We start from the raw sequence: 27,262 nt of genomic DNA, 5'->3' as shown, positions 1-27,262 counted from the left end.
CCCTTCTTTTGAACTCGAAGCTTCTGTATTTGCCAAAACCTCTGTGGGCTGGACCGTCAGCTGCTTAGTGAGCAGGACCACGGTGTCAGTGACCCTCCTGGCTTCAGGTCTGTGGAAAGCTGTTTCTGGGACAGAATGTCGCTGCTGGGACATTGTGTAAAATGTTATAAGAAAATCAGAAGGCGATAATTGGCAAACCTCATTAACCCATATTTTATTCACCATGGAACATAGTAAACACCTCAAATACTTAAAAAACTACTAATCTTTGTAAAAACTAATCTTAACTTTTATGGCAGCGACTCATAAAGCCGGAGCAGTGTCATGTTTATCACCTCTTCTTTAACAATAGTCTGTAAACATCTAGGACCAGCTGCTGGAGCTTTTGGAGGGGAACGTTGTCCCATTCTTATCTGATGGAGGATTCTAGCCGTTTAACAGTCCTGGGTCTTCTTTGTCAGATGTTTTGTTTCATGAAGCGTCAAATGTTTTCTGTTGGTGAGAGGTCTGGACAGCAGGCAGGTCAGCTCAGCTCCTGGACTCTGCTGTTATGAAGTCATGTTGCTGTGACTGGGTGCAGATTGCTGTTTAGGATTGTCTTGCTGAAATGTGGAAGGACTTTGCAGAAAAATGTTCTAAAACTTGTGAACACTTTCCTGCACAGAAGTGGAAGCTGCCCATTTCAGAGCCCCTAATGCACCCCCATACCATCAGAGAGGCAGGCTTTTGAAGTGATAACACTGATAACAGGCTGGACGGTCCCGCTCCTGTTTAGTACGGTGGACGCAGCATCAGTGGTTTCCAAAAAGAATTCCAGATTTCAGTTTTCCACTTTTCCTCAGCTCATTATGAATGAGCTTTGGCTCAGAGAAGCAGCAACATTACCGGCTGATGTTCACATATGGCTTCTTATTTGTGTGATAGAGCTTTAACCAGCATTACTGCCTTCACCCCCACCCATAACCTCTGTGTAGACCTAACAAGTTCTTTCATACCAAACTCCCAACACCATATCTATATACTCATGCCGTTGGGGCACAGTCGTGGCTAAATTAAACTAATAAATCTTCCATAGAAAATGTGAATCCCAGCATTTAAATAACTATAACTTAACAGTTTCATTAAGATAGTTGTCACTGGAACAGATTCTTGTCATGGAGACTATAGATGCATTATTAAATGGAGCTACAGTTCAGGGGGTCCAGTCAGGCCCTGTGAGGGGTGAGGGTGTACCCTGCCTGTCACACGGGTACCAGCTCCCCCCACCCCCCCACCCCCGACGGTTCAGCGGTTAGATGTTTTTCGTGCAACGTGAAACGAGACACAACACAACTGAAATTAATCTCACAGCGTGCACGAGAAGTCACAGAATAATCACACAGAACTGACAGCAAACAGTTTGCAGTCTCACTGACCGCCCCCTGATGGGAGGACATCCCTTTACGTAAACTATCTGAGCCTAGTGGAGACTCCATAATCCACGCACGCTGCGGACATTTTAATTTGTCAAATATAAAAAAAGAGCATAATGCCATGAAGTTCAGTGAGCGCACACAATGCAAGCGGTCTGGATTAGGCTTTTATCAACTCAGTGTTTCCACGAGTCGAAGTGTGGAAACGGGTTTGTTGTTGTTTCCTCCTCTGGTTGTATTAAACTAACTTGAAGTGACTGGCAGGTGGTTGGTTGGTCAGAGAGATACGGCAAGCCATTAGTGTATTTATTCAATATCAAGCGTCACTGACGCCCACTAGTTTGTGACTATGCTGCACTAGTTGCCCGTGTGGACACACTAGTTCACCATTTTGGTGCATTAGTTCAACAAATACTCTTACTAGTAATACTTTTTTGTGAACTAGTGGCACTTTAGCCCAACTATTTGGAACAGGAGCCACACTAGTTAGCCATTTTGCTGTTACTAGTAGCCCAGAAGTCCCAACTGGTATGCTTTATAACAAACCAGTGGACCACTTGACCAAACTAATTAACAACTGTGTCTTACAAGTTAATTAGTAAGAATCAGAAACCCTCACGTTAACTAGTCAACAAACAATATGCCTGCGAGTTGACTAGTGCGACTGACTTTGACCTTACTAGTCAACTAGTAATGCCCAAAATACTCACTAGTTGACTGACAAATTTTTGGTTGTATTAATTCACTATTAAAAATCTCAACTAGTTGACTTGTGTGTCAACAATGATGGCTAATTACGTGGAAACTAAAAAAAATAATCTCTAGTTCACTAGTTAAAGCTTTATTGGTCTAAAAGTTAGCTAGTCTAGCTAAAATGTTGACTAGTCTACTAAAATATTGATCTTGTAAAGCGAAATTAAGTTGTGGTGCTACTAAATTTGGTCTTACTAATTAACTAGTAATGCCCTAAAGGCTGATTAGTTCACTAATTAAAGTTTTTTTTTTGCCTTGTTAACTAGTGTGACTTAAATTTTGACTAGTTAAAGTACTAACGAGGTAGAATAGTCTAGTTAAAGCTCTTTTTAGTCGCACTTCTTAACCAGTGCGCCTAAAAATGTCAGCTGGTCGACTAGTTTCCCTAAAATATTAACTAGTTATGTTTAAAATGACAACTAGTTGACGCAGTTATTAGTTAAAGTTGACTAGTTAAAGCTCTTTATAGTCTTTCTTGTTAATCAGTGCGCCTAAAAATGTCACCTGGTCGACTAGTTTTCCTAAAACGTCGACTAGTTAACTAGTTACGCCCAGTGAGCCCTCTCCTGTCTAGTTGCGCAGCGCCACAGATGCGCCTGCACGGGGTGAGCTTTGGGCGTGCACGAGCCCACTTGAGCCTCTTCGTGCACGTGAGATTAGGCTGCTCTTAGCTCGCGGGCGGTGAGCGCGAGGACACCGGGGAGAGTGAGAACACCCGCCGCTCGCCGCTTGTCCTCCGGGGGAAGATGTCAGTGATGAGTCCGACCCGAGCGACCAGGAGCTAACGGACCGAACCGAACCGAGCCCGTCGGATGTTCGCTTTTAAAGTTTCTCTTCGGACGGCTGGTTGGAGATAAAAGCCACCGGGAGGGACAGGTGTCAGACGCCCAACCCCTTCACCTATTTTATTATTATTATTATTATTATTATTATTATTATTATTTTATAATTAATATCATAGTAAACTTGGGATTTTCGGAGCCATGTTGTGGACGCGGTGGCTCGTCCTGCTGCTCTGCTGGGGGGCCACCGGCGGCGTGCAGCAGGCGGAGGAGCGGGCCGGGTCTGGGGCCGGGGCCGGGACCGGGGCCCGGGGTGAGGTCTGGTCGGACTCCCGCAGGCAGCGCTCCCCTCCGCCGGTGGAGCCGCTGGACTTTGGCTTTGTACCGGCGGCTGTTTATGACACCCACGCTTACTACGAGCCCGGGACCATAGGCATCCTTTTCCACATGGTCCACGCGTTTCTCTACGTTGTTCAACCAAACTCCTTCCCCACAGGTGAGACCCCCACTCCCCCACCCCCTGCACCTCCTGACCTCTGCTCCTCCTCAGCTCTTTATTCCCAGACTTACTTTATTTATAAGGTTTTAATTTACAGCACGCATATAAAGTATATTTTGTTGTCCTTCTCAGAACCCATTTACTTTAATCTAGTTTCACTTCTATATGTGTACCTGTACTCTATCTATCTATCTATCTATCTATCTATCTATCTATCTATCTATCTATCTATCTATCTATCTATCTATCTATCTATCTATCTATCTATCTATCTATCTATCTATCTATCTATCTATCTATCTATCTATCTATCTATCTATCTATCTATCTAAAATATAATTAAAAACACCGCTTGAGGTCATAAACAATAGCTGCAGTGGTAATAATAATAAGCAGGTAATTAAAGCTGATGGACCTAATTCTACTCCTGTTAGGTTAGCACAAGTCAAATCCAGTGTCAACTTTAATTTAAAGCCATTTTTTATACATATAAGAGCTTATTCACCACAGGAAAAACCACAAGAAGGTCACATGTGGAAAATCACATTTTCACATGTGGAAAAACGTGTTCAATTGGCATGACGTTTCCAGGATGATTCTGAAGCGGAAAGTGGGGGTTCACTCGCCTGAAACATGTTGGTTTGGGCTGTGAGGCACACGTTTTCCCCATGTTTCTTCTGGGATTTTGGAACATTTTCAACACGTTCATGCGGCGTTCCACACGGGGTCACGTGGGAAAACACGGGCAGTTCATGTGTTCTTGTTTTTTTTTCTGTAAGGTCAGTAGAGGTCCAAAAAAACTTGTGCCAAGTTCAAATGAGCTCGTGGCAGTAGCCTAATTGTGGATTACAAGCCATACCAACTTCTTAAAGACACAAACATAAATTACAGAATGTAAGAATGTGACTGAGGTGTGTTTAAACACTGCAAGAACTCCAACCAGTCACGGTACATTGATAATAACTTTGCTGCTGTTCCTTTTTTTTCAGTATATGTGATTATTGATGGCATATTAATAGCAGCAATTCCCAAAATTGGGGCTGAGACCCCGCTATAGGTCATAAAACACCAAATCAAGGAGCTCGGGTAATCTCCAAAAATGAAATTTTCTTGTAGTTTAAAGCAGTGAGGGTTTTTTTTCCTCAAATATTGTGACAAAAGATAAAACCAGTAGGGATAAATTGATTAAACCAACACTGGTTGAGACTGTTTGTGTTGTCATTTCTTTAATATAGTTGTTAGCAATAGCTGTGGTTGGGCTCACAGGGCTGTGCTGATGTTATTTTGTGGATCGTAAGATGGAAAGTTTAGGAAACACTGCTCTATAAGTCTGTATGTTATCACCTCACGTGTTAATGTTTGGTTAAAGCATCAGTCATCCATCTAAAGCTCCAATAGTGGCTCCCAAACTGGAGATGAAGAGCTCCTAAGGAAAACAGCAATCTGAAATATTATTAATACTAAAATAACTCAATCAAAAAGCATAAAAAAGTAGATTATGCTGGTTTTTTTTTTTACTGTGAAGCAGTTTGGTAGCATTGTCATATAGGGTTGAGTTGTTTTAACTGGACTGGTAAAACTAGTTTTTAGTGGTAAATGTTTTAAATTTGGTTTTAATTTGTTCTACAAAAGTTTAACCCTATTAGTGAGACTGAAACTGCAGCTTGGTAAAAGATATATTTGTCCATTCGGTCCCTAACTTAATATGAGTTTACCCAACCCAGGTGAAAATGAGATCCAATAACAGTAAACGTCAACACCAACAGATTATATCGACTCAGTTTTCATATGTTGCTTTGAGTCAATGAAACAAAATCTAAAGTATTGTGTAAAAATATTTAGAATGCCCTTTTTTGAACAAAAACAAACAAGAACAAATCATGTCACCAACCTGTACTCAATAGATTGATGTCATCAGCAAGTATATATTTATTTGACGTAATGAAACATTTACCTGGTTGTATCCGTGTGTGTTAATAAAAGCAACGAGGAAGAACATTTTGTAAATTTTTGACACATCAAGTCTTTAGTTTTGCACTTTTAGTCATTTTCTTACAATGATATAGTGGATATTTTTTATCTGTAGTGATCTGAAAAAGATTTTATCGTAGCTTGTACCCAAAATGTTTCATAACCGGTGCTGAGGTGCCACATGTAGGTTTGTTTTGCCAAGAAGGGTCACAAAGCTGAAAGTGAAGCTTTTTTTAGCATAATTGAATCTCAAAGAGATAATGTACATTGTACTAAGCAGCAAAGTCCGAAAAGCGCTAAAAAACCCTCAAACAAACCACCGTGGCAGAAACTGCTTGCACAATTCTGCTGTGAGAGTGGAAATACACACATATTTTCTCTCTCTGCTTTAGAAAAGGAAAACTTGCCGACCCGGACTCACTAACTGTAAAAAGCACCTGGTGAATAGATATTAAAGCGCCCGCTGACGGGGTGTTCTTGTTGAGCCCGGAGGCTGGCGTTGTTACGAGCGGATGAATGTGTGAATCAGTTGCTGTGTTAGGGTCATAAGTGATCGACCGTTGAGCCATGCCGCCATGCGGCTCAGAGGCCATCAGGTCTGAGTGTTTGCCCTGAACGCTGCCTTTTTGCCCTCACAGTCTAGTCGAGTAGTTACAGACAGAACTATTAAAAGCTGTTTGTTTTTATTGTGCACCTAGAGCTGAGCAGTCACGTTGGAGGATGGCACCGAGCAGGAGGATTGAAGGTTTTAAGTTGTTTCCATTTTGGTGTCCAGTGTTTGTTACCGACGCTGGCTGGGTAATCAATTAGCAAATCAGTGATTAGAGGAGGCTTTCTCTATCACCTGCATCAGTACATAATACCTTAATCCACGGGGCCATATGCCGCTGCTGCCGCCGCTGCCATGGACTTTCCAGCGGGATTCACCGCCGCCCGCACGCACAGGTAGAGACCACCTGTATCAGAAGTCGGCTCCCATGTCGCACGCTGAAGTCACACTTGTGATGAACACACGGGCATCGTTGTGACTCGTGACACTGGTTCAAACAGCTTAGGATGTGTTGCAGATCACCTTGTTGTTGCCTGATCTGCCCGCTCCTTTGAGCCACAGACAAGTAAACAAACTGATATCAAGGTGGTGGCAGCAGTCAGGCAACGCTATTAGGAGCAATCAGCTTCTATTTGTCAATTAACTTAGGAAGAGCAGAGTTAAAGCGTTTTAATTTTAGGAAAATAACTATGAAGAAATTCACAGGAGGATAGATTGGTTACAGCTTCTTCCCAGCGCTGTAAGAGTTACATTTCATTTGAACAAGCCTGCAGAAAGGATCCTCGCAGATCCATCTCATTTTCTGCACGCTGAGTTTGAGTCCTGGTTATCAGGCAGATGAGCTCTAATCGATGTAAACTTAATTAATTAATTTTCTTTCTTTTGTTCCTGAACAAGTCAGTGTTTGCACAGCTGGAGGATACCACAACTGGTTTGATATTCAATATTATTTATTTATTGGAGGTATTTCTTCTTTTAACATACCTATCTGTATACTTTTACCTGAAATCATTTTAATATCGGTACATAGTCCCAAATAGGTGCATTTATCGTTTGAATGTCATGAATCAGGCAGTGTGCGGTCCAAATTAAAGGTGAAATAAAACAAAATATATAAAATAATTAGTTTTCATGTTTTTCTTTTAGTTAAATGCCATCATAAAACACTCCAGTGGTCCATCTCTCTGATTTAAAATGTTACTGACTTGTGTTTAGAGCTTTTGTGTCAAAATCTCAAAGTGGGATGATTGTGTGGGCGGAGTTACCTCCTCGGTTGGTGACGTAGAAGGAGGCGGGGCTAGTTGTGGCCGACCGCTGCAGGACACTGAGGAGGTTGCTGTCGCAGTGTTTATCGTTTTCAGTAATAAAGAAGCGGGTTTTCTTAACAAGAGTGCCAGTTTGAAAACGCGTTGGGGTTTTTTGGGTTTTTTGGCCTGGAGGGATGCTGTCGGGAACTCGAGCCCCACGCTTCACAAGGGGAACCCCAAAGCTTCACAGTGATTGGTTGGAAACAGACAAACTGGTGCTCGGAAACACGGGGGCCACTGTCCGAATCGGAGGGGGGCTCTTACATTGAAATTAGAAACCAGCTGGACCAGCTGCCGTTTCCCCAAGCTGAGGAGTCCACTCAGTGGGGCTGAGGAGCCCGTGATCTCAAATCAGACAATGTGGGAGGCGTCTTGAACAGCCCAGAGCAAGAGTCCGGTTCAGTCAGCGGTTCCCAAACTTTTCAGAACTTTGACCCATCAAACAAAGACTCATGACCCCATCTGTTGCTGGATGAAGTATACAAACACTGTGAATTAACAAAGAGCATTGTCAACAAATGCAGTATTTTTTATTTTCTAATGATAGCTGTTTTTATCTCTTTGTAACAGTTGAGGTTAAATTATTTATTGGCAATTATTTTTAAGTTATTTTGGTTTGTATTGATCGTCTCAGGACCCCTCACTTGGTGTTTCACGACTCACAGTGGGGTCGTGACCACAACTTTAGAAAGCCCAATATTAAGAATACAGTGTATAAGTGTGCAAACATTAGCCAGTCTGACTCATATGTTAGTATTTTTTGTTACAATTGAATTGTCACACTTTTCTGTCTAAATATTTGTCTTTTTAAAGTGGAAGAGATTACACTGTCTAGTTGCTTCTGTACCTGTGCATGAGAGGTGTGCTGTACTGATGTATTTGTCATAAAGTTATGGTATAGGCGCCATCACTGCTGAGATGTGAACAACACTGACTTCTCACTTTTCACATTACAAGTGTAATGTTGCTGGTATGTCAAAATAATAATCACAAAATCCTCAAAAATGTCTGTTTATCTAGTGAAAGTGCTTTATTTTTTTAGCTTTCAGTCAAATGGCTTGAAGCTCAACAGAAAATAATTTAAAAATAACGTGAAAAATAGACAACATCTTCATTGTAAATAATCTTCATATAGGCAGCTTTTACTGTGAAAAGGCATTTCAGCTTCTTTCCCTCGGTGAGGAAACTGTGTCTTATCCATTTGATACACAGGCTGGATTAGAGGATTTACATCCACTGGGCTAATGCTAACGCAGGGCTGCTACCAGCGCTACAGATGGCCCAGCTACACACGGGTGTGCAAACACATGCTCAACCTGCTCACAAAGTGGGTCATATTCTGGTGTTTGTCCATTTGCTTTAATTACTGTGATTGGTTGTGGACTCTTTCAGAATGAACTTGTTAAACCTGAGCGTTTTAGGCTTACAAACACATAGGGAGTTCTGTCAAACTTGGCGTCTTTCTTGAAGGTACATTTATTTTTGGTTAACCTTTGTAAGCCTTCAGTTTGCTTCATAAAGGATGGCAAGTCACACTGTATCCGTCACGCCGATCGTTTGGTTCGTTAAAAAAATGATTTGGGTTGTGCTGGAATACAAATGTTTGGTCCTCCAGGTAATTTCGCTCCAGCTCATGGCTGTGTGGTTTTCTTTTGCTCATGCCGCATTAAAATACTTAACTTACAGAGTTTTTTTTCTAACATCCAGTGAACATATTACACAGTGAACAATATTTAAAGCAACATAACCATGCTTTTATCAATCAGATGCGTCACACAGCCCAGTAACGCATCTGATTATAAATTCTCTACCTAGTCTCTACCTTAAAAACAAACCTTCTAATGCCTTGTTTTCTTTTTTTTAAATGTTGTCAGATGCCACTCTGATCCTTACTACCTGCTTGCAGCTTTTGTCCCATTTATTGAACAAGCTCTTCATGAATTTACTGTACATTTAACAATAATGGTAAATCATTATTCCATCACAAGCCCTCTCTCCCCTCTAAAAGTATTGAAAAAGTGAGGCCAGTCCTTTCACGTTTGCTGTCGACCAAAAACATTTGGGTTTGACTTTAAAAGATGACTATGAGACAAGATCGCATCATTTCAGCTTATATTTCCAGGCGTTAACATCTGGGTTGGATCCACGACTTAGAATATGGCCTTATCTGTAAAAGAATGCCAAAACGTTAGGTGAGCAAAAGTAGCCTGATTCAAGATGGCTGCCAGAGTCAACTGAGTTAAAAACACACACAGAAATGGCTATAACTCAAACAGTTTTACAGATATTGACCAGAAATTTACTTTTCTTACATTTCATTAATTGCAGCACAGAAACTGGTTGGAAAAAAAAGAGACTTTATATTTTAATTTCATAGAGCCGTGTGTTCAAACGTCTCTTTAAAACCAGTTGTTTTCTTTATCGTATCACACGAGCTGATATTCCCATAGTCCACGCAGCAGGAGACGTTTCATGTCAGGAGAAGAGGGGGGTTTGTTGGGTTGCGTAAGGTTGAGTCGGCACCTTCCCAGTAAATCACCTAGAGCAGGTCAGAGGGAGGGATTGCGCTATCTTTACACATGACAGTAAGCGGGTCTTAGGTTCTGGTTGATACCAAAACAGACTGGAGTTTACATAAAAGTGGGTAAATGAGCAAAATGAGCAAAATGTTCGGCATGATTCGCTGCTTCACGCTCTGTGCAGAAAACTGAGATACAAAAAGATGAATTAAGAGGCTGCTCAGATGTGGACGCGTGAGTTCACGCTGACCGGTGGTCTGTTCATCCTTTCGGGTTTAATTCTGATGGTTGTTTATCCGCTCGTTTCCCTTGGTTTGCAGTAGTTACCTCTTATACTGGGTCACTGAACTAAGCTGTCTAAGCTTTACTGCCCTCTGTGGCTTATGTTAACTAAGTAGCTGAGCAACAACAGGTGGCACGGACACAACTCAGATGTGCTCATGTTTTATCTGCAGAGATAGATGTGCTCACCTGGTCACAGTCTGGCACAGTCTTCAGGACACACAAGTGTTTTTTTTTTACTTTTTTCATACAAATGTAAATAAAACACAAAATAGCAAGACTGCTTCTGTAAGAAGAGATGGTGTTGAGAGGATTAACCATATGGTCTGAAACGATACCCCAAATCACTGTTCCTTTTTCCTTTTACTCACCAGAAAAGGCTTATTAGGAAAAAAAAAACATTTTGGGGAAATTTTAGTGTCAGAGCTGAAACGATTAGTCAGTTCATTTAGAAAATATTTAACTGATCAGCAACACATTCTCTGGTTTCAGCTGCTTTCCTGTGTTACACATCCCTGCAGACCAGTTCCACAAGCAAATATAAAATCTCCTTTTTTCCATAAACCATAAAATGACTAATCTGAATTAAGGCATTTTGATATGAAGGATAAAAAGGGTGAAGAACAAAAGAAATCACTGTAGATTTAACCTTTCCTGACCTCAGCAAGTGTGCATGCATGAGTACATATTGCCACTTTATGAGGATTTACTACAAAAGCCTCAGTGATGACAATGAGGTTAAGGTGGAAACAACAGGGAGAAGGTTGGGTGCAGGTGAAGAGGAGCGTTAAAGTTCATGTCAGGCAAGAAAAGAGGTGGTTGTATTAGTGTAAGCATCCGAAGAAATAATCTAACTGTAATGTCCTCTGAAGTACCTGAAGCACGGTGGTGTGTGTGTGTGTAGGTGTGTGTGTGTGTGTGTGTGTGTGTGTGTGTGAGTCTTAGTGTGACAGCTGTGTCAGCATTCAGATGCTGAACTGGCCTTCATCTGCCTGCTGCGTTTGGTTGCATCTTCTGTTTAACTGCGATGAGATCTGTGCTGCAGAAGAACAGAACTTTCGTTTTTTAAAGAAAAGATAAACAGTCGTGCGCGCGTCCAAGAACTTCTTTCCTTGTAAAAGATGTTTTTAAAATATATATTTAAATAAATTAATACTTAAATTTAACTTGTTTGTTCAGCATCAAATTAACTGAATGTTCATGTGAATTACTGCTGCCAAAGGCAAAAGGGCCATCATGTTTTTGGTCGTATGTATGTTTGTTTGTACCGTTACTAAAATATCTCAACCACTGGATGGTAAATTATTGGATGAACATCTACAACTGATTACAGTTTGATACATACAGTAGTATTTTAGCACCAACATGTACAGCTTTTAGCTGAAAACTTGTCAGTGATCAACTAAAATATGACTTTCAGACACTATTTATTGGCTGGAGATAGTTTTTTAGGCTCAATGCTTCTTTTTTTGTCCTCCACTTGCCCACTTTTTTCAGCGTGCTACACAATGTGTTGGTCAGGTACAATGAGTGAAAAAGCAGCCAAAGTCCAAAGGAAATCTTCAGAACGACCTTCAGAAAGACTGGAGAATTATTGGTCAAAATTACTTTAAAAGATTACAAGAAAATCTGGTTCCCCAGAAGAGAAATAAAACAAAAAATGGAGGCGGTTTAAAAAGTTTGCATAGCACTGCGTATTTGCACGGGTGAATGTGTCTTAATATTCAGTATTTTGCCACCTAAAAAGTGCCAAACCTGCACAGTGTTGTCTGTGTTAGCATTTTGTGCAGATGCTGGGAAATAATCAAACATTAAGACGTGTGTGAGAACATGCGTACGTCCCGTTGGAAGCATATGTGTGAAGGACTCGGGGGGTTTACCTGCTGAGTAACAGCCTGGGTGAGTCACCGTGCAGGTAGGCTTAGTGTTGGCTGACCTACATACAGTGAAACATTCAGACAGCTGGACCCGACCGAAGGCCTCGTTGGCAAACCACGCAGTTCGAACGGCTCCCGCCAAACTCACAGCTGTTAGCTGTAAGAGGAAACGCCATCACAATACTGTCCTCGGATATTAAAAACCGATTCCGTGTAATCTGCGCTGTCTGCTTGTGAACATAAATGGATTTCTCTCACTCCTGTGCTGCTTGTCATCCTCTGCATCCAACTTAACCCCATGTAAAATCACTGATACTCTTATTTTTTTTTTCTTTTTGCAGGAATACTTAAACACTTGCCTTACATAAATGTTCATGCTCTTTCCAGATCTTATTGTCAAAATCATTCAACAGAACATGGGAGGCATCAAAATAGAAGAATGGAGAAAGGTATGTTCGCTCCAAATGTTGTGAAAATCAACATGTCGCTGATGATTAGAGCTCACAAATAAAAGCACGTGATGTTTGCTGTCACAATCAACTTGTTTTTGGTTTGTTTCTCTCATTAAAACGGGGTCACAGCCTGAAAACGTCGTGCTGTTGCTACAGGTAAACGCCTCACATCAGAAATGTCTCTAGCACAACATTTTAGAAAAATAAGAGGCACTGACTGACAGTTTCTCTCCACGCACTCAGTGGATCCATTACGAGGCCGGATTCCTAATATGTGCGATCACTGGCATCGTGTTTGTGGTCTTCACGCCCATCATCGCCGCATGCTTCTGCATGTGCCGATGCTGCGACAACTGCGGAGGCGAGATGCATCAGAGGCAGAGGAAGAATGCCGACTGTCACCGAGGTTTCTTCACCGCCTCGCTCATGGCCACCACCATCTTCATCATGTGAGTTCCCGTCCGTCCCTCTCCTGTCACTATCGGCTCTAACATCAGTCAGCTTTTTATTCACTGCAGGGGTGGCTTTTATTCATGAGAAGAGAAGTGAATAAACTGTCTGCATGACTGATGTTGCTGTGTCTCTAAATATATATATAAAAAACTAAGTAGAATTCAAATAAAAAGTGTGCAGCCTAAAAAAGAAGGAACACAGAGTGCTCAAAAATGCAAACAGGCCCAACGAAGGTTCTTTTAAATAAGATACACAGATATTGGAGAAATAAATGAGATCTGAGACAGACTTCCTGCCAAAAAGTTAACAAGAAGTCTTTATTTAAATGGTTAATTACTGATGAAAGCAGCTTTTTTTGGTGTTGCCTGAAAAAGGCTGTTTGTGGCGCTATGCGTGGGTTTTTGCCCAGCTAAGCATTTAAACAAGCATTTCTTCTATTTCTGTAAGCATTTACTTTTGTTGCTTAAATTTGTTTCAGTGTATTAAAAAGCATATACTTTATTTCATAAGGTTTATTACTAAATTGTCAATAGTTCACTACAGAAATGTTTTAAAAAAGGCGTTTGAACTTTTATTGTTTTTGAAGATTTGCCCTAATTTTGGTTTTCCTTTTTTATTTGGAACTCCAGCTCACAAAGAACCCTGAACACCAGTCCATAAAAATGAGGTTTTTATTCTTTTTCAATGGTAACGGAAGGTAACTAGAAAATACTGGATTTTCTGTCCTTTTAAAGAGCGAACACTGAAAGGTGGCTGACTTTCCTTTAGTCTGCTGAAGACGCTAAAATAACCAGAAATGCAGGAAACACAGAGCTGAAAGGCAGCGGCTGAGCAAAGTGTTTAAATCAGGGTTAAATGCTGATTTTTCAGTCAAACAAACAAAATATTCTGGACGATATTAGAAACACAGTCATGTTGTTACGAGCCAACCAAGTTTCTTTATTTTCTTAATAGTAGCTGAAAATATATGTAAAAAAAAGATAATTACAAGTGGTAGTTTCTCAAAAGAACCTACCAATATGATATTTGACAGGTTTTAATAGCACGAGTAGTTTGAAGAAGTAGCCGTGTCGTACCACTGGAAGGTCAGCTGGGATGGATAGAGGGGTGTTAAATAATTGGGTAAATTTGAACCTTTGTCTCCTCCCAAGCTGATTTAAACAGGTGGTGCAGCAGAAACAGGACCCGAACTGTACAGGACAGTCAGGAGTTACTGATCCCACCTGGCTGACTGGGAGAGGCCCGTCGGGCTGAATGAGTCCTTTCACATCCCAAACATTCGTGCTCCTGTTCACACAAACACACAACCAAAGCCCTGTGTGGTCGTCTTGTTCAGGTTTTCTCATTATTCTCCCTCACAGCAGATTTTTGCTTTTATGGTCTTAGTTTCTTTCTTGGGTTGCTGTCGCCTGTCTCGGTTTGTTGGGAAACAAAATCTCAGATGAAGTTGAGTCTTTGTTTAACAACTTATGTTTCAGCTCAGTAATTTGGGAGGAAAATTTAACGTGAGACGTCTGTGCTACCATATTTGAAAATGAAACATTGTGAATTTAGCCAACGTAATAAACAATTCTCAAACTTTTTTAGTGACTTGTCAAATCACTGTCTTCCTGTACTTCCTTACTGTGCAAGGTTTGATATTCATATAGTCTTGATTCTGGTTGTTTCGCTAATATTGAGTCCTCTAAATGACATTTTTAAATCCTGATAAAGCTTTTTGTAGCAAGGCTGCCCTTTAGTGGTGGACATGGGTCACTACACCTCTCCTCTTCTGATCCTGACTGCCTGTGTGTTTCAGTCTGGGGGTGTTCATCGCCTACGCTGCCAATCACAACATCACCACTCAGATTAAGAGCACTCGACGACTCATAAATACCAACATGAGAGACCTGAAGACCTTCGCTAACAACACCCCTGCAGTATGCTCCCCCGTGCACACGCGCATACGTATACTCCTGCCTAAAACCTGCTCACAAAGATAGTCCCTAATGTCACTGTGTGGTTCTGTTCTGCAGCAAATTGAATACCTGACAGCCCAGTACACCACTGCAAAGAACAAAGTCCTGTCAGACCTCGACAGTAAGCAGAAACCTCTTTATGTCTAAATTTCTCAGATTTTTTTTCTAACTGTGCTGTCCTCTATAATATGTCTGTGCTGCCTTACAGACATCGGGCCTCTACTAGGCGCTCGGATCCACAGTAATCTAGAGAAAGAGGTGGTTCCTGCTTTGGATGCTGCCCTTCGTATGGCAGGAGGTAACATGTTCATCGTATTGGATTTTAATTTGAGACTCCTGAAACAAGGAGGTGTGTAAAGGGAATAAAAGTAAAGCAAATCACAGTTTTGTTCCCATCAATGCAGCTCAAATTGAAAGATACATCTTGCCAAAATAATGGTCCCAAAGTCCATCCAGTTCCAAAATCAGAAGCTTTTATTTTGAAGATAAAAATAACGCACCTCCTTTTAAATGTTCCAGTAAACAACATTTATGTAACACTTAGATTTTACAGCTAAAAAACTGAACACAGTTGCAACTTATCTCGTGTTTTAACAGCGAATCCTCACTTTATTTTACACTTTCTTTGTTTTATGACTTTTTTATCTATAGCAAAAGTTGAGAGTGCTATCAAAGGTAAACGTGGTTGATCTGGATTCAGTGGTGTTGTAATTGTGATGTTGTCTTTGTGCAAGTGTTGACAAACATGCTCATCTTAAATCAGTGTGTTTTCTCCTGTTGTGGTTTTCCTCAGTGGGCTGTAGATCCGTTGTCAGTGTAAATTCAGCACGTTATTTAGTCAAAAACTAGGTTTTGATTCATTTTGCCCGCCTTTTGTGGCTTTTAGCCATGCGGGAGACCAAAGAGGCCCTGGAGAACGTCAGCTCCTCGTTGGAGATCCTGCAGGAGGGGATGGGAAGACTTCAGGCCAGTCTGGCAGGGGAGCGCGCCTCCCTGTCCAACACCCTGTCGGACCCAGCCTGCACCAACGGAGCCGTGTCCCACGCCTGTAATAGTATCCGTTCCATCCTGCCCCAGCTTGGAATGAATGCCGACTTCTCCACGGTAACGAGGCAGGACGTAAACGCAGTCTGGTTGTGTGCGAGACGGTAACGAAACCTTCGTCAAACATCTCCTGTCTCTGTTCCCGTCTGTCTGACAGCTCCCTGATGTTGGACAAGCCTTGACAAATGTCAACACCGTTCTGAAAGTAGACCTCAGCAACATTGTTCAGAAGGTTAGTGACAGTCCAGATCGTTATTTTCCTGCTTTTTAAGGAATGACTTTCCGTTTCCATCTTCACCTGCTTGTTTTCTTTGGCAGGGTTACGCATCTTTTAACGATACACCAGCATTGGTCAAAGATCAAACCAAAAACATTGTGTCAGGTACTCAAATGTGTGTGTGTGTGTGCCTCTGTTTGTGTGTGTGTTGTCTCATTATAACTGCTTTGTGAGATCGGAGTGAATCTTGATTGTATTGTTCATGTTCTTTCTCTTGTCATGTTTTACATGCATACTTGTGTGTTTTGAAACACAGCTCTGCCTCGTAAGTCTTCCTCTAAACTTTCTCTAGCTGTGGTCTCTTACCCGGGGCTCCTGAACCCAAAGGTTTGGGGAGGGGAGTTCACGGGTGGCGCAGGGGGGCTTTTATGGACAGAAGTTGTCATAGATTTGCCCGCAGACAAATAATAAGTAGAAACACTGTTCTGTCAGATCCCCCGTGTGTTTGTACATAATCTGCCTGTGTTCCCGCTGGGTTGGGAAGGTGCTTCTCTTTAGGTCTGTTCCTGTGTGTGTATCTGCAGGAGTGAAAGGCATGCTGGATAAGATCGGCAGTGAAATAACAGCCTTTTCCAAGATGTTCCCAGTAGAAGCCTCTCTTGCCAATTTCACCATTTTTCTTAACGAGCGACACAAGAGCATCGAGTCGTTTTACCCACAGATTGACCAGATGGATTTCTACAGGTCTGTGTGAAAATATTGTTTTAATTCAAACATGTAGGAGACTGCTCATCTGTAATTGTTTCATTTGTTCACATAGTCATACAGCGTCCCTCCGCTCAACAAACAAATAAAAGTCTCTGTGAAATCCTTGTGCGTGTGCTGCAGGTGGATTGGCTGTGTGGCAGTGCTCTGCTCAGTCGTCCTGGTCCTGGCCTTCAACGTGTTCGGCCTGCTCTGTGGGTCCTGTGGCTACGACAAGCAAGCTACCCCCACAACCCGCGGCTGCCTGTCGAACACCGGAGGAAACCTGCTGATGGCGTATGTCACGTTATTTTCATTAAAGTGGCTGCGACCCGTTTAGTCTACCAGCTGAAGGCACATTTTTAAAACTGATACACAGATACTCTCTGATTAAAACTACTGTCAGTGTCTCTGTGTTTAAACCAAAACGAAACATCGATGTATGAGATATCTCTCGTTCAGAGTCACAGTGTTTGATTTTCCCCTTTCATAGTATTTGATGTTTTATTGCTCTGATGACATCAATTCTACTCTCACTGAGTCCCTCTCTTTTTTTTAGCGGGGTGGGTTTCTCGTTTATCTTCGCCTGGGTGCTGATGGGCCTCGTGACGACCCTGTTTGTTGTCGGCGGAAATGTGGAGAAGCTGATGTGTGAACCTCTGGCTAACCGGCAGCTTTTCAAGGTCATTTAAAAAAATTTAAAAAACTCTTCTTCCACAAATCTTTCTCCTCTCTGCCTCTTGAGTATGCTTAAAGTGTTGCACATTGGACTAAATGTTTAAATGTTTGTGCATCCAGATCATTGACACGCCGTTCCTGGTTCATCCTGAAAAGAGGAATTTCCTTCCTGGGATGCTGTTTCAGAATCCAAACATCGACTTGACATTGGGCGCCATGTACAGGTCACAACTCAACGGCATCACCAGATTCTTATTTTCTTGATTTTTATTTTTTTGTCTGAGGATAACGAGCTGAGCTTTGAAATAATGCATAGTAGCTAACCTTTTTCTGTTTTTACTTACTGTAAATAAAAATGCTCATGCCGGTCACATGGAGGTAATCATAAAGTCTGTCTGACAGGGAGTGCCACGAGAACAACGGTCTGTATCACGCTCTGCAGCTGGAGAACATCTTCAACATTAACAACTTCCTGAACAGAACTGTGGTGAGTGTCGCGTCGCCCCGTAGCCCTGCTGCTGACCCTGCTGCTGCTGACGGGACAGTGTGAAAAATCAAACGTGTGCTTTTTACCACAGTACAACAAAGACCTGGCCAAAGTGTTTGAAGGTGTGCAGGTGGACCTGAAGGACGTGGCACTGCTGGAGCAGGCTGGCAGAGACAACCTCATCAACTTCGCCAACTCTGGAGTCGGAGATATCGACTATGCTGCTTATCTGGCTGAGGTAATGTGTGTGTAAGAGTGTGTGTGTCCCTGTTCTGTATGAGGCGCTATTTGGGTTCAAATATATGATTTTATTAATGTTATGATACTGGTACTTATCATTAGGATTAGGAAAGTCTTTGCTAAATTAATTGTTTTTAATTGCAGTTTTTGTCACCCCTTCTTGGCAAACTGAAACATAAGCCAAATAAATATTAAAGTGTCCATTTTTCTGCAATCATTTGTTGTTAATGAGCTTTAAAGCTCCTGTTTTTCTTGGCTTGGTTAATTAAACGAGAATCTTTGTTTCAGCTGAATAAGGGAATGACTGTCGTCGACCTGCTGTCCTTCTGTTCGGACCTGGAGGAGCAGGCCGACCAGCTGGTGAGTCCAGTTATTGATTAACAAGATCGATTTGTCACAAACTACATGCAGATGACAACGCTTCAGGTGTTTTTAAAAGTGGAAATATACTAATAAATTGATGTGAAAAGAATTACAGTGACATCAAACTAATACGATCTAAAGGTTTCTGTCATTGTGAGACTTTAAGTGGCCTATTGAGTGATCTAAGTTAAACATAACAGAACAAACACATCAGCTAAACCACATTCACACACAGGAAATTAATCTTCTGCATAATTTACTGCTTTGACTGGGAATTTCACTACAACTAATGTGGGTTTTTTTAGATTTATGTAAGAAAAAACAAGAAATCATTTGATCTTTCCTCAAAAGAAAAAAAAAACAAGCTTTGCGGTTTCTTTTTGTGTGTTTAACGCTCATTTAAATAAGATTTACAGACTTGGTAAAGTCTTCAGGAGTGCCAAATCTTTTAAGACCTTCAAGCCAAAAAGTGCAGTCAAACATCCTCTCTGAAAAAATCACTGGACTCTTTGAACAAGCAGCTCATTCACCCCGAACACGTAAACACAGTCATGGTACGAAAGACCAGATGGGTTTTTTCCTCTTTAATCGACACGAGTCGTGTGTGTGTGTGTGTGTGTGTGTATGTGTGTGAGGACAGAATAAACCGCTTTAATATTTATTTATATTATTTATGGGAGCCTTTGAGTGTAGAAAACTAGAGAAATTACATTTTCTGTGAAATTCAGTGTGAGTGCTGAGTGACTTGTCTAAAATTAGCTGAAGAAGTTAAATCTTGTTAAAGCTGGAACAAGCAGAACAGTAGCTAAAAGCTAAAAGAAGCAAAAGGCTAGCAAGATGCTAAAAGTACTAAAATGGTAGCTAGTAGCTAAAAGTAACAAAATGCTACCTAAAATTCAGCAAAGGGTGCTAAAAATAGCAAAAGGCTAGCTGAAAGCTAAAAGTTAAAATAAGACAACTAGAAAAAAGTAGTAAAACTGCTGTAAGTAGCTGTAAGTTGGAAAATATAAGCTAATAGTAACAAAAGGGTAACTAAAGTGTCAAAATGCTAGCTAAAAGCTAAAAGTAGCATAAAAAGACAAAAGTGGAGCGAGTTTATTGAAGCAGATTTTGATGAGAAAAATGTTTCTGAAGGAATTGAAGGAGACGTGTTTATAAATAAATGTAAATATTTCAAAAAGTATAAAAGTTCTCATGAGAGAGCTGAACGTTTGGATTCAGAGTAGTAGTTAGATTTCAAAACGTCAGAAAAATAACAAAAAAAACAGGAAAACAATATTGTGAATCATCATTTCCCACAATTACAAATGGTTTGCAGCTTCTGCTCGTTACATCTGTGCGTTTGTTCGCAGCCTCGCGGCGCCCTGGAGAACGCTCTGAAAGGACACGCCAGCAGTATCCGCTTCATTCACAGAGAACATGTGGTGCCCCTGGAGCAAGCTATGGTAACTACCTCAACCTAAACGGGCACGACAATGAAGTGTTGGACTTCACAGACATGTAGGAGCAAAAAGAAGCAGATCTTAACCCAATCTCTGGTTATACTGGAGCAAAAAGGCCAAAGCTGTGTCATGAAGCAAAACATTTCGACTCATTAAACACATTTCTGCTGCAATAGTTTCTCCTTTCGCTCACTCTGCCATTGTCCCGTCTCTTCCCCCCCTCATCTCTTTCTTAAATCGGTGACAGAAATATGTGCGGGCGCGGGTAAGCTGCTGTGATGGTGTCTTGTGTGTGTGTGTGTGTGTGTGTGTGTGTTTGGCGTTCATTGTGACAGCGGTGATGTGTTTGGTGGAGTGTTTGTGACTGGACGCGCTCTCAGACATGACTGTGAAAACCTGGGGGACACTTTGTGTTTCTGTCCTCTCGCACAGAGCACCCTGAGTCAGAGCGTCAAACTGCTGCAGAAGACCTCCAGCGACCTGCCGGTGAGTAAAACCATCCGACATGCCTCTGTGTTACTTGACCAGGCTTATTCTTAAATTACATTCTTCTGTTTTTTTGTTTTTCAGGTCAAAGTCACAAACATCCTGAGTGCCATTGATGCAGCCGAGTATCTCATCACTAATAATGCCTCTTTTGTAGTGAAACAGGTAAATCCTACATCAGCTTCATATAACGGTGCGCTTACAGTACAGGTTCAACCAGTTTACAGTAAAAATAAACGGTTCATTTGGTTTTTGGAGTATTCTTAAACTTACTGATCATTTTCTGAACCGTGTGTTTTTAGTTTCTGCCTTTTGTCGACTCTCTGCTCTTGTTGTTTTATTAACTTTAGTACTTTAATGTTGTAAAATGGCTTTTAGGGGTAGTGGTGATCGATTAATCTTTTATAATTCTGCTAATTTTCCCCTTTATTTTGTTCTGGGTTGTGTTTTCTATGTATCAAAATGGCACAAACTGGACAAATATCCGCAGAAACATCTCCTAAATAAAGAGGCTGCATATTAAAAAGCCACGTCTCGTTTGTTTTCTGCTATATGTTGAGTACCTGACTAAAATAATTGTTATTGTTGCGACAGCTTTGTTTATTTGAGGCGTATTTTTGATGCGCAGAAGAATTTTAAAAGCAGTCAAACCTGAGCGGAGATCCTGAATTTGATCTTTTCTCTGTTTTTTTTCCGTAGGAGACAAAGGGCTTCGTGCAGAGTTTGGTGGGATACTTCAAACAGTACACAGAATGGGTTAAAAGCTCTGTGAGTTTTTTCCAAATTTCCTCCCTTTTTTTTTCGAAGTTCCCGGGTCTCCTTCTAGTTGGTTGATTCCGGACAGAATCAGTGCACAAAGGAGCAGTGTTGGCTCTAAACGGGCTTCGCTGTACACCGAGGCTCCCCTCTCTAATTGGCTGACGGAGACTCAGTCTGATGAGTTTAAAAAGCTGCTGGGGCCTTCGGACGTGGAGATGTTTAGGTCACAATTTTAGCTGCAGTTCTGTCGTGAAGTAAAGATTGTGGTTTTCATGTTTAAAATGAGCTTCATGTGGTGTCTCGCAGCTAACAGCTGAGGTGGCTCAGTGTAAACCCATCAGCAACATGGTGGACAGCGTAGAGATCGTAGCCTGCAGCTTCATCATCGACTCTGTGGTAAGACAGCGATCTGAGTGTGTGTGTGTGTGTATTTATTTCACAGCTGTAAGCCCTGTCTGTGCCGAAATTGCAAAATACTTTTTTTTTAACAAAGCTACTACGTATTGTATCACACATTTGAATTTACGAGGGTTTATTGTAAACTGAAGCAGGTTTCTTGTTACGGTTGCTGCTGTAGGTTGAATTATATTATATTATAAACTGTACTCAGTTACCAAAGCATAGCTTGGTCTGCAGCTACAACACAAAACACTAACTTACAGAGAAATTAATCGGAGACAGCAGAATGATAAATGAGCGTATTTGGATTTACAATGTTTTTCTTTATTTAGGCGCACACTCATAATGTTTCTTTTTCCGTGTATTGCATTCTGCACTCCATAAATGTACACAGATGAGCACATTAAGGACAATATGAGGTTTATTATCTTGTCTGGGGGCACTTTAACGTGAGGCGTGTGAGGGTTGTAGGTATTCTCACTTCAGCACGGTCGTTTTATTTCAGCAGCTATAATAAGCTTTATTTATTTCTCCAAACGCCTTTTTTTCAAAGATCGGTGGCTTTACGAATGATTTCTTGTGGTGAACCTGTTTTCCAGAACACGTTCTGGTTCGGTCTGGGAGGTTGCTGCGTCCTTCTGATCCCCAGCATCATCTTCTCCGTCAAACTGTCGAAGTACTACCGGCGGATGGACACGGAGGACGTCTTTGAGGAGTGAGTCCAAGCAAATGTTGTTTTTTTTATTGTTATTATTATGATTATCTTCAGCTGCAGAATCTCTTCTGACACAGCTCAAAACAGAGTTAATTACTCGTTTCTTTCCCTGCTTCTCCTCACGCTCTTTATCCTTCAGCTGCTCTTACCCATGGGTTGATGACACGCTATGATGTTTTCTGCTCTCCAGGCACATTTCTCAGTGCACTCCTTCTTTTGTTTTTCCTTTTTACTTCCTGGTTTGGGAGGCTTTGGATCTCTTCACGTCTTTTGCTGACTTATTTTCATCTAAAACCACGAGCCCGACGTCTTCTCCTTTGCACGGACTTTATCTTTCACCCGTCAGCGCTGAATTTGTTTGTTTCGGTCGCGTCGCCCCCTTCTTACTTTCATCCACTCTGCCTTAATCTTGTGTTGCAGTAGGGCTAAGACAGGTACGCCTGGAAACGTCTCTTAGGTCAGGTATGAGCCGCGCCCACCTGTATCCGTTCGCCTGCATGCTGCGGTGTTAATTGGTGGAGGGAAATTGTGTCTGTAGACAGCCTGAAGATTAATAAACGAGGTTTTACCACACATTTGTAAAGAATTCCCCTTATGTGTGTGTGTGTGTGTATGTGTGTGTTCAGCTCTCCTTATAATGACACTCTGAATTGGTTCCCTCGGGCCTCTGCTCCCCCAAGCGACTGGTGACCTTCAGGATCCGTCTTCCTCGTAGAGGTATTGACGATCAGCGATAACCATCAAAACCATCATCAGGTGTTTGATTTCTCCCCTGCTGCTGAGACATGCGTTTCATCTTCATCACCTTTGTCCGAACATCGTTTATTCTCATCCTCTCCTTCATTCATCAGAGATCTTTTCTTTCTAACACTGAAAAGGATCATGACAACAAAATGATCTGCTTTTCTGCCATTATCGTCCACTGATCTCAGATTCTTCTAGCAGCTGTTATTCACGTCATGTGACACATAAGAAGGTAAAGGTCTTGGCCAAGAAACACCCCACCCCCCTCTATAAAACTGATGGATCCTAACACTAAAACTCATATAGTCAGAAACATAACGGATGTTTGTATCCTTTTATTTAAAACTGGAAATACTGGCTACTTAGAACTACGTGCAAAAACATCCCTATTTAAAATATATTACAATAGGAAGAGCCAAGCAAAAAAGAAATATATCTCATTTTTGAAATCCAAATTTATTTAAACGTTTTTATTGTGGTTATTTGCTGGTTTTGTTAAATTCTTCATTCAGTCTACATCAGCTGCTCTGCTGACGCCTCAAAAGGGTTAGGGATCATTTTAGATCGTCAAGATCCAAAACGTGCTCCAACACGTCTTATGAACGCAGGTAGTAGCTGAGAATCATCCCCAGCACACAGTCTGAGGGCTGTCAGACCAAACGAGCTTCTCGTTTAAAACTGTTGGCAGTCAAGGTGAGACACGCTGTAGGCTTTCTTCCAAGAATTCAACTTTAAATCCACTTCTTTGTTGTTCTCTGTAAGCCTCCAGCATTGTGGCCCTCAGGGCTCCTGAACGTTTCAGGTTCTGACCCACAAAATAACATCATCAGAGGCCAGAGACCCCGACTCCCGCTGGTCCAAGTGGACAAACATCGCTAATAAACCCAAAAACAAGAATCCGGTGACAGCCTAATGACTAGGAAAGTCCTTTTATCAATTTATTACTGCTGGTTTTTTTTAAATATTCACAAGAGTTATGGCAAAGATGTGGTATTTTGACTTCTGGAAGACCTTTCACTTGTTGTTTCCTGTCCCACAGCAAGGTCCCGACCCTGACTTTGGGAACAGCTGTGCAAAGAACAAGGTTAAAGAAGTCAGGTTTTCTTTGAGAAATTTGAAAAATAAAAATTTTAACCTGACGTTTCTTTGGCTAATTAGACCATGATGCTCTAGTAAAAGAGATTGAATGTTCAACTATCTTGAGAGGCTCAAACTAAAAGAAAATACGGACTTTTGCAAACCACGGTATATTTGTCCTGTGCGTTTGGATTTACACGAACAGCATCAATAGCAGGAAGTTAATTAAAATATATTTTATCTTGCTTTTTTCTCCACAGCGGACAGGAGAGCTGGAACTGATCTGTCCTGTCAGGTAAGAGCTCACCTGTCAGCTCCTCCATCTTACCTTAAACAATGATTACAGCTTGTTAATAACACGGGTTCTCCGTTTTCCAGGGTTTCTGGATTTTTCAGCTTTCAGATCTTCCACAACTCTTTTAGGACTAAAGGGAAGAAAACCAATCAGGAACTTTGGGTCTGAAGCCCCTCCAACACTCCCTCGGCCTGTCGAGGACCTCTGACACCATCATCATCATCATCATCATCATCATCGGTTTATTCCGTCCTGAACCAGTTAGATTGAGCTGTAGAGGAAGAATTTATACGTACATTATAAAGTGTACAGTTTTTACACTTTCAAAACTTGTGAAGGTTTTATATATATTTTGTTAATCTTTGTTTTATAACATGTTAGGGTTTTTTTTTTTGTAGAAGTAGATTTTTTTTCTTTGAGTATTTGTATTATAGCTCGCATCCTTTTGGCTCAGCAGATGCACGGATTGGGTAGATTTTCAGGGAACGGTTTGACACTTGGAAAAATCTGCTTTCTCTATCTAACCTTTAGAGCGGACACCACTGTCGCGTCTTTTCCAACACATTTGTAATACCGAATTCTTTTTTTTGTTTGTTAATATAAATGAAGGATTACTGTCATAAAAATACGGTATAAATTCAAAACGCTGACTTCACGATGGCTCAGTGAAGAGTCTGATGATCACTAAAGCTTGAGCTTTTTACCTGAGCACTCTAAATGTTTGTGGTTTATTGAATTACTGCTCAGACTTTTCACCAGAAACCTAAAAATTAACCTAGTGCTGCAAAAAAACCCAAAAAAAAACAAGAGGATACTCGAAGTCATCGTGATTCATGCTAATAAATGACAAACCCATTCAGTAATTACATTATTTTTCTGTTTTGAATGTTTTTTTATGAATTAAATTTATACAATGTTAAACTGTGAGCATCAGATTCTTAATCTCTTCCTTTAAACGCTGAATGAGTTAATTGGCAGCTTTATTTGGCTCTGTATTCATATCTGGAGACATTAAGAGTCCAGACTTCATCCCCGTGTCTCCAGAACTAGGTTTTTGCGACGGCTGACGCCCAAAGTAACTGCGGCAGATGAATTAGACGGCAGAGGTCTGAGCGACACACGACCCATGTTGGAGTTAATCTGTGAATAAAAGTTTCCGTCCAACTCGTGTTTGTTTTGTGTTTCTTTCGAGAACATGAATTAATAAATCATCTAAACCATCCTCTGAAATGATCCGATGATGAGAAAACGGTTCAGGTGAAAGAAATATGTCATTCCTTTTGTACTCTTTCTTTAATAACTACAGCGTATTCAGGGATTCAAGCTCCCAGCAGCAAACTTATTTTACATGTTTTCCTTCATTGTGTCAGAAATGAAAGCTTTTGCTTCCTCACCAGACTGACTGAACTTTAAAAAAAGCGGTTTTGAATCTGCTCAGGTGTTGCTCAGCTTCAGTCTCAGCTCGTGTAAAATATTTCAGTTTCTTAAAAGTCGATGTTTCTTTGTTTAGTTTCAGACATTTAAACTCATTACAGTCATTCATTCAGGTGAATATAAATTATTTGAAGCCAAGCTAATTATTTAAGGTCCGATTTTACAGTGTGGTTTGTTTTTTACTGGGTCATTTACATTTTTGTTTTTTGAGTTTCAGTGACCTGGCTTTAACAATAAAACATTATTTTGCAAACATTTTCAAGGAAAACTCTTTATGGCTTTTTTTATTTGACATCTTAAAGATTTAAAGTCCACTGAAGCTGGAGCATTCAAACATTTTCTGTGAGGCTGGTGGTCTAATCCACACAAAGAAAGAGTAAAAGTTATTCGGCTCAGTGCAGTCACTGAACAAAAACACATTCTGGGATGTAATCTCTGATTCCAGTTTTTATCTTGCACCCTCAACCAATCAAATAATCCTTTGTAAAGAGTTGCCAGAGCAAAATAATTTATAAAGTATTTTCCCATGGTTCCATGTTGATACCTTAGAAAACATGTTTGCCATCTCTGTGATGCTGACTTGTGGGAACTATTAATTATTAGCAAAAGGCTTATGGTTTGGTTGTAATTAGAGTTAGGGGTTAATAAAACAAAAAGGCATCTAAACGATAACTATTCTCTGTATGAGGAAACACTTCGACTTCATCCCTGTGATCAAGCACGGGGATGGCAGCCTCATCTTTAGGGTTTTTATGTAACAGCTCCACTGCAGCTGAAGAATATAGATGAATATTTTAAAGAGTAACCTTTTTTTATTTAAAAAACAAGGGTTTTCCAAAGTTTAAGTTGTGGGTTATTTCAATAAAACAAGTGCATAAACACTCCAATATTCTTGTTTTTAGCTTTGTAGCTGCTTTTTTGTGTGTTGATTAATAATGTGGGGGAAAAAAAGTTGATCAATTTTTAAAAAATAAAAGCAAATACAGTTTTTCCTCAAAATGTTGAAATATTCCCAACAGAAGGAGGCTTGCTGGTTGTTCAGGGCTCCTGCAGATGTGTTTAACCCCCCAGCGGTGCAGAATTCCACTTTAGCGCTCTGTATTTGTTGTGTGTGTTTAAAACAAGCTTAACGGGGTCAGCGTGACTACATGTGAGCGGCTCACAGGGCTGCTACTGATCAGCTCATTATGGGTGTAATTACCAGACCACCTCAGGAAGCTCATTTTAACCGTTGCCTAGCTCCGGATGGTTTCCAGGAAGCTGAAGCGCAGCTGTCTAGGGACTCACAAATCTGCTGATGGAGAAGTTCAGCTGCTGGACCCT

General features: G+C 41.0%; 1 protein-coding gene across 10 annotated transcripts; it reads left to right on the top strand.

Annotated features, from left to right (window-relative positions):
• Nucleotides 1-2,809: 2,809 nt before the first annotated feature.
• On the top strand, nt 2,810-25,333 carry prom1b (prominin 1 b). Of its 10 annotated transcripts, XR_001808368.3 has the most exons (29): nt 2,810-3,443; nt 12,340-12,401; nt 12,534-12,560; nt 12,648-12,853; nt 14,656-14,776; nt 14,873-14,936; nt 15,024-15,113; nt 15,467-15,490; nt 15,702-15,919; nt 16,017-16,091; nt 16,178-16,241; nt 16,393-16,401; nt 16,661-16,820; nt 16,965-17,117; nt 17,380-17,503; nt 17,619-17,722; nt 17,901-17,985; nt 18,077-18,223; nt 18,514-18,585; nt 19,941-20,033; nt 20,278-20,295; nt 20,463-20,516; nt 20,601-20,681; nt 21,216-21,284; nt 21,582-21,671; nt 22,274-22,389; nt 23,016-23,106; nt 24,471-24,505; nt 24,589-25,333. XR_001808368.3 is itself a non-coding variant. In XM_017407154.3 (28 exons), the coding sequence occupies exons 1-27, from the start codon at nt 3,149-3,151 to the stop codon at nt 24,490-24,492; spliced, it is 2,643 nt and encodes an 880-aa protein (XP_017262643.1). In that variant the 5' UTR covers nt 2,811-3,148; the 3' UTR covers nt 24,493-24,505; nt 24,589-25,333. The 10 variants fall into 10 exon arrangements, 2 of the variants coding, with proteins under 2 accessions (XP_017262626.1, XP_017262643.1); XR_003040081.2 differs by lacking the exon at nt 15,467-15,490; XR_003040076.2 differs by lacking the exon at nt 16,393-16,401.
• The last annotated feature ends 1,929 nt before the right edge of the window (nt 25,334-27,262 follow it).

Source organism: Kryptolebias marmoratus, linkage group LG3 (genome assembly GCF_001649575.2).
Source record: "Kryptolebias marmoratus isolate JLee-2015 linkage group LG3, ASM164957v2, whole genome shotgun sequence".
Taxonomy (NCBI): Eukaryota; Metazoa; Chordata; class Actinopteri; order Cyprinodontiformes; family Rivulidae; genus Kryptolebias; species Kryptolebias marmoratus.
Note: the sequence above shows the minus strand (reverse complement) of the source record. Positions and strands in the feature narration are given on the sequence as shown.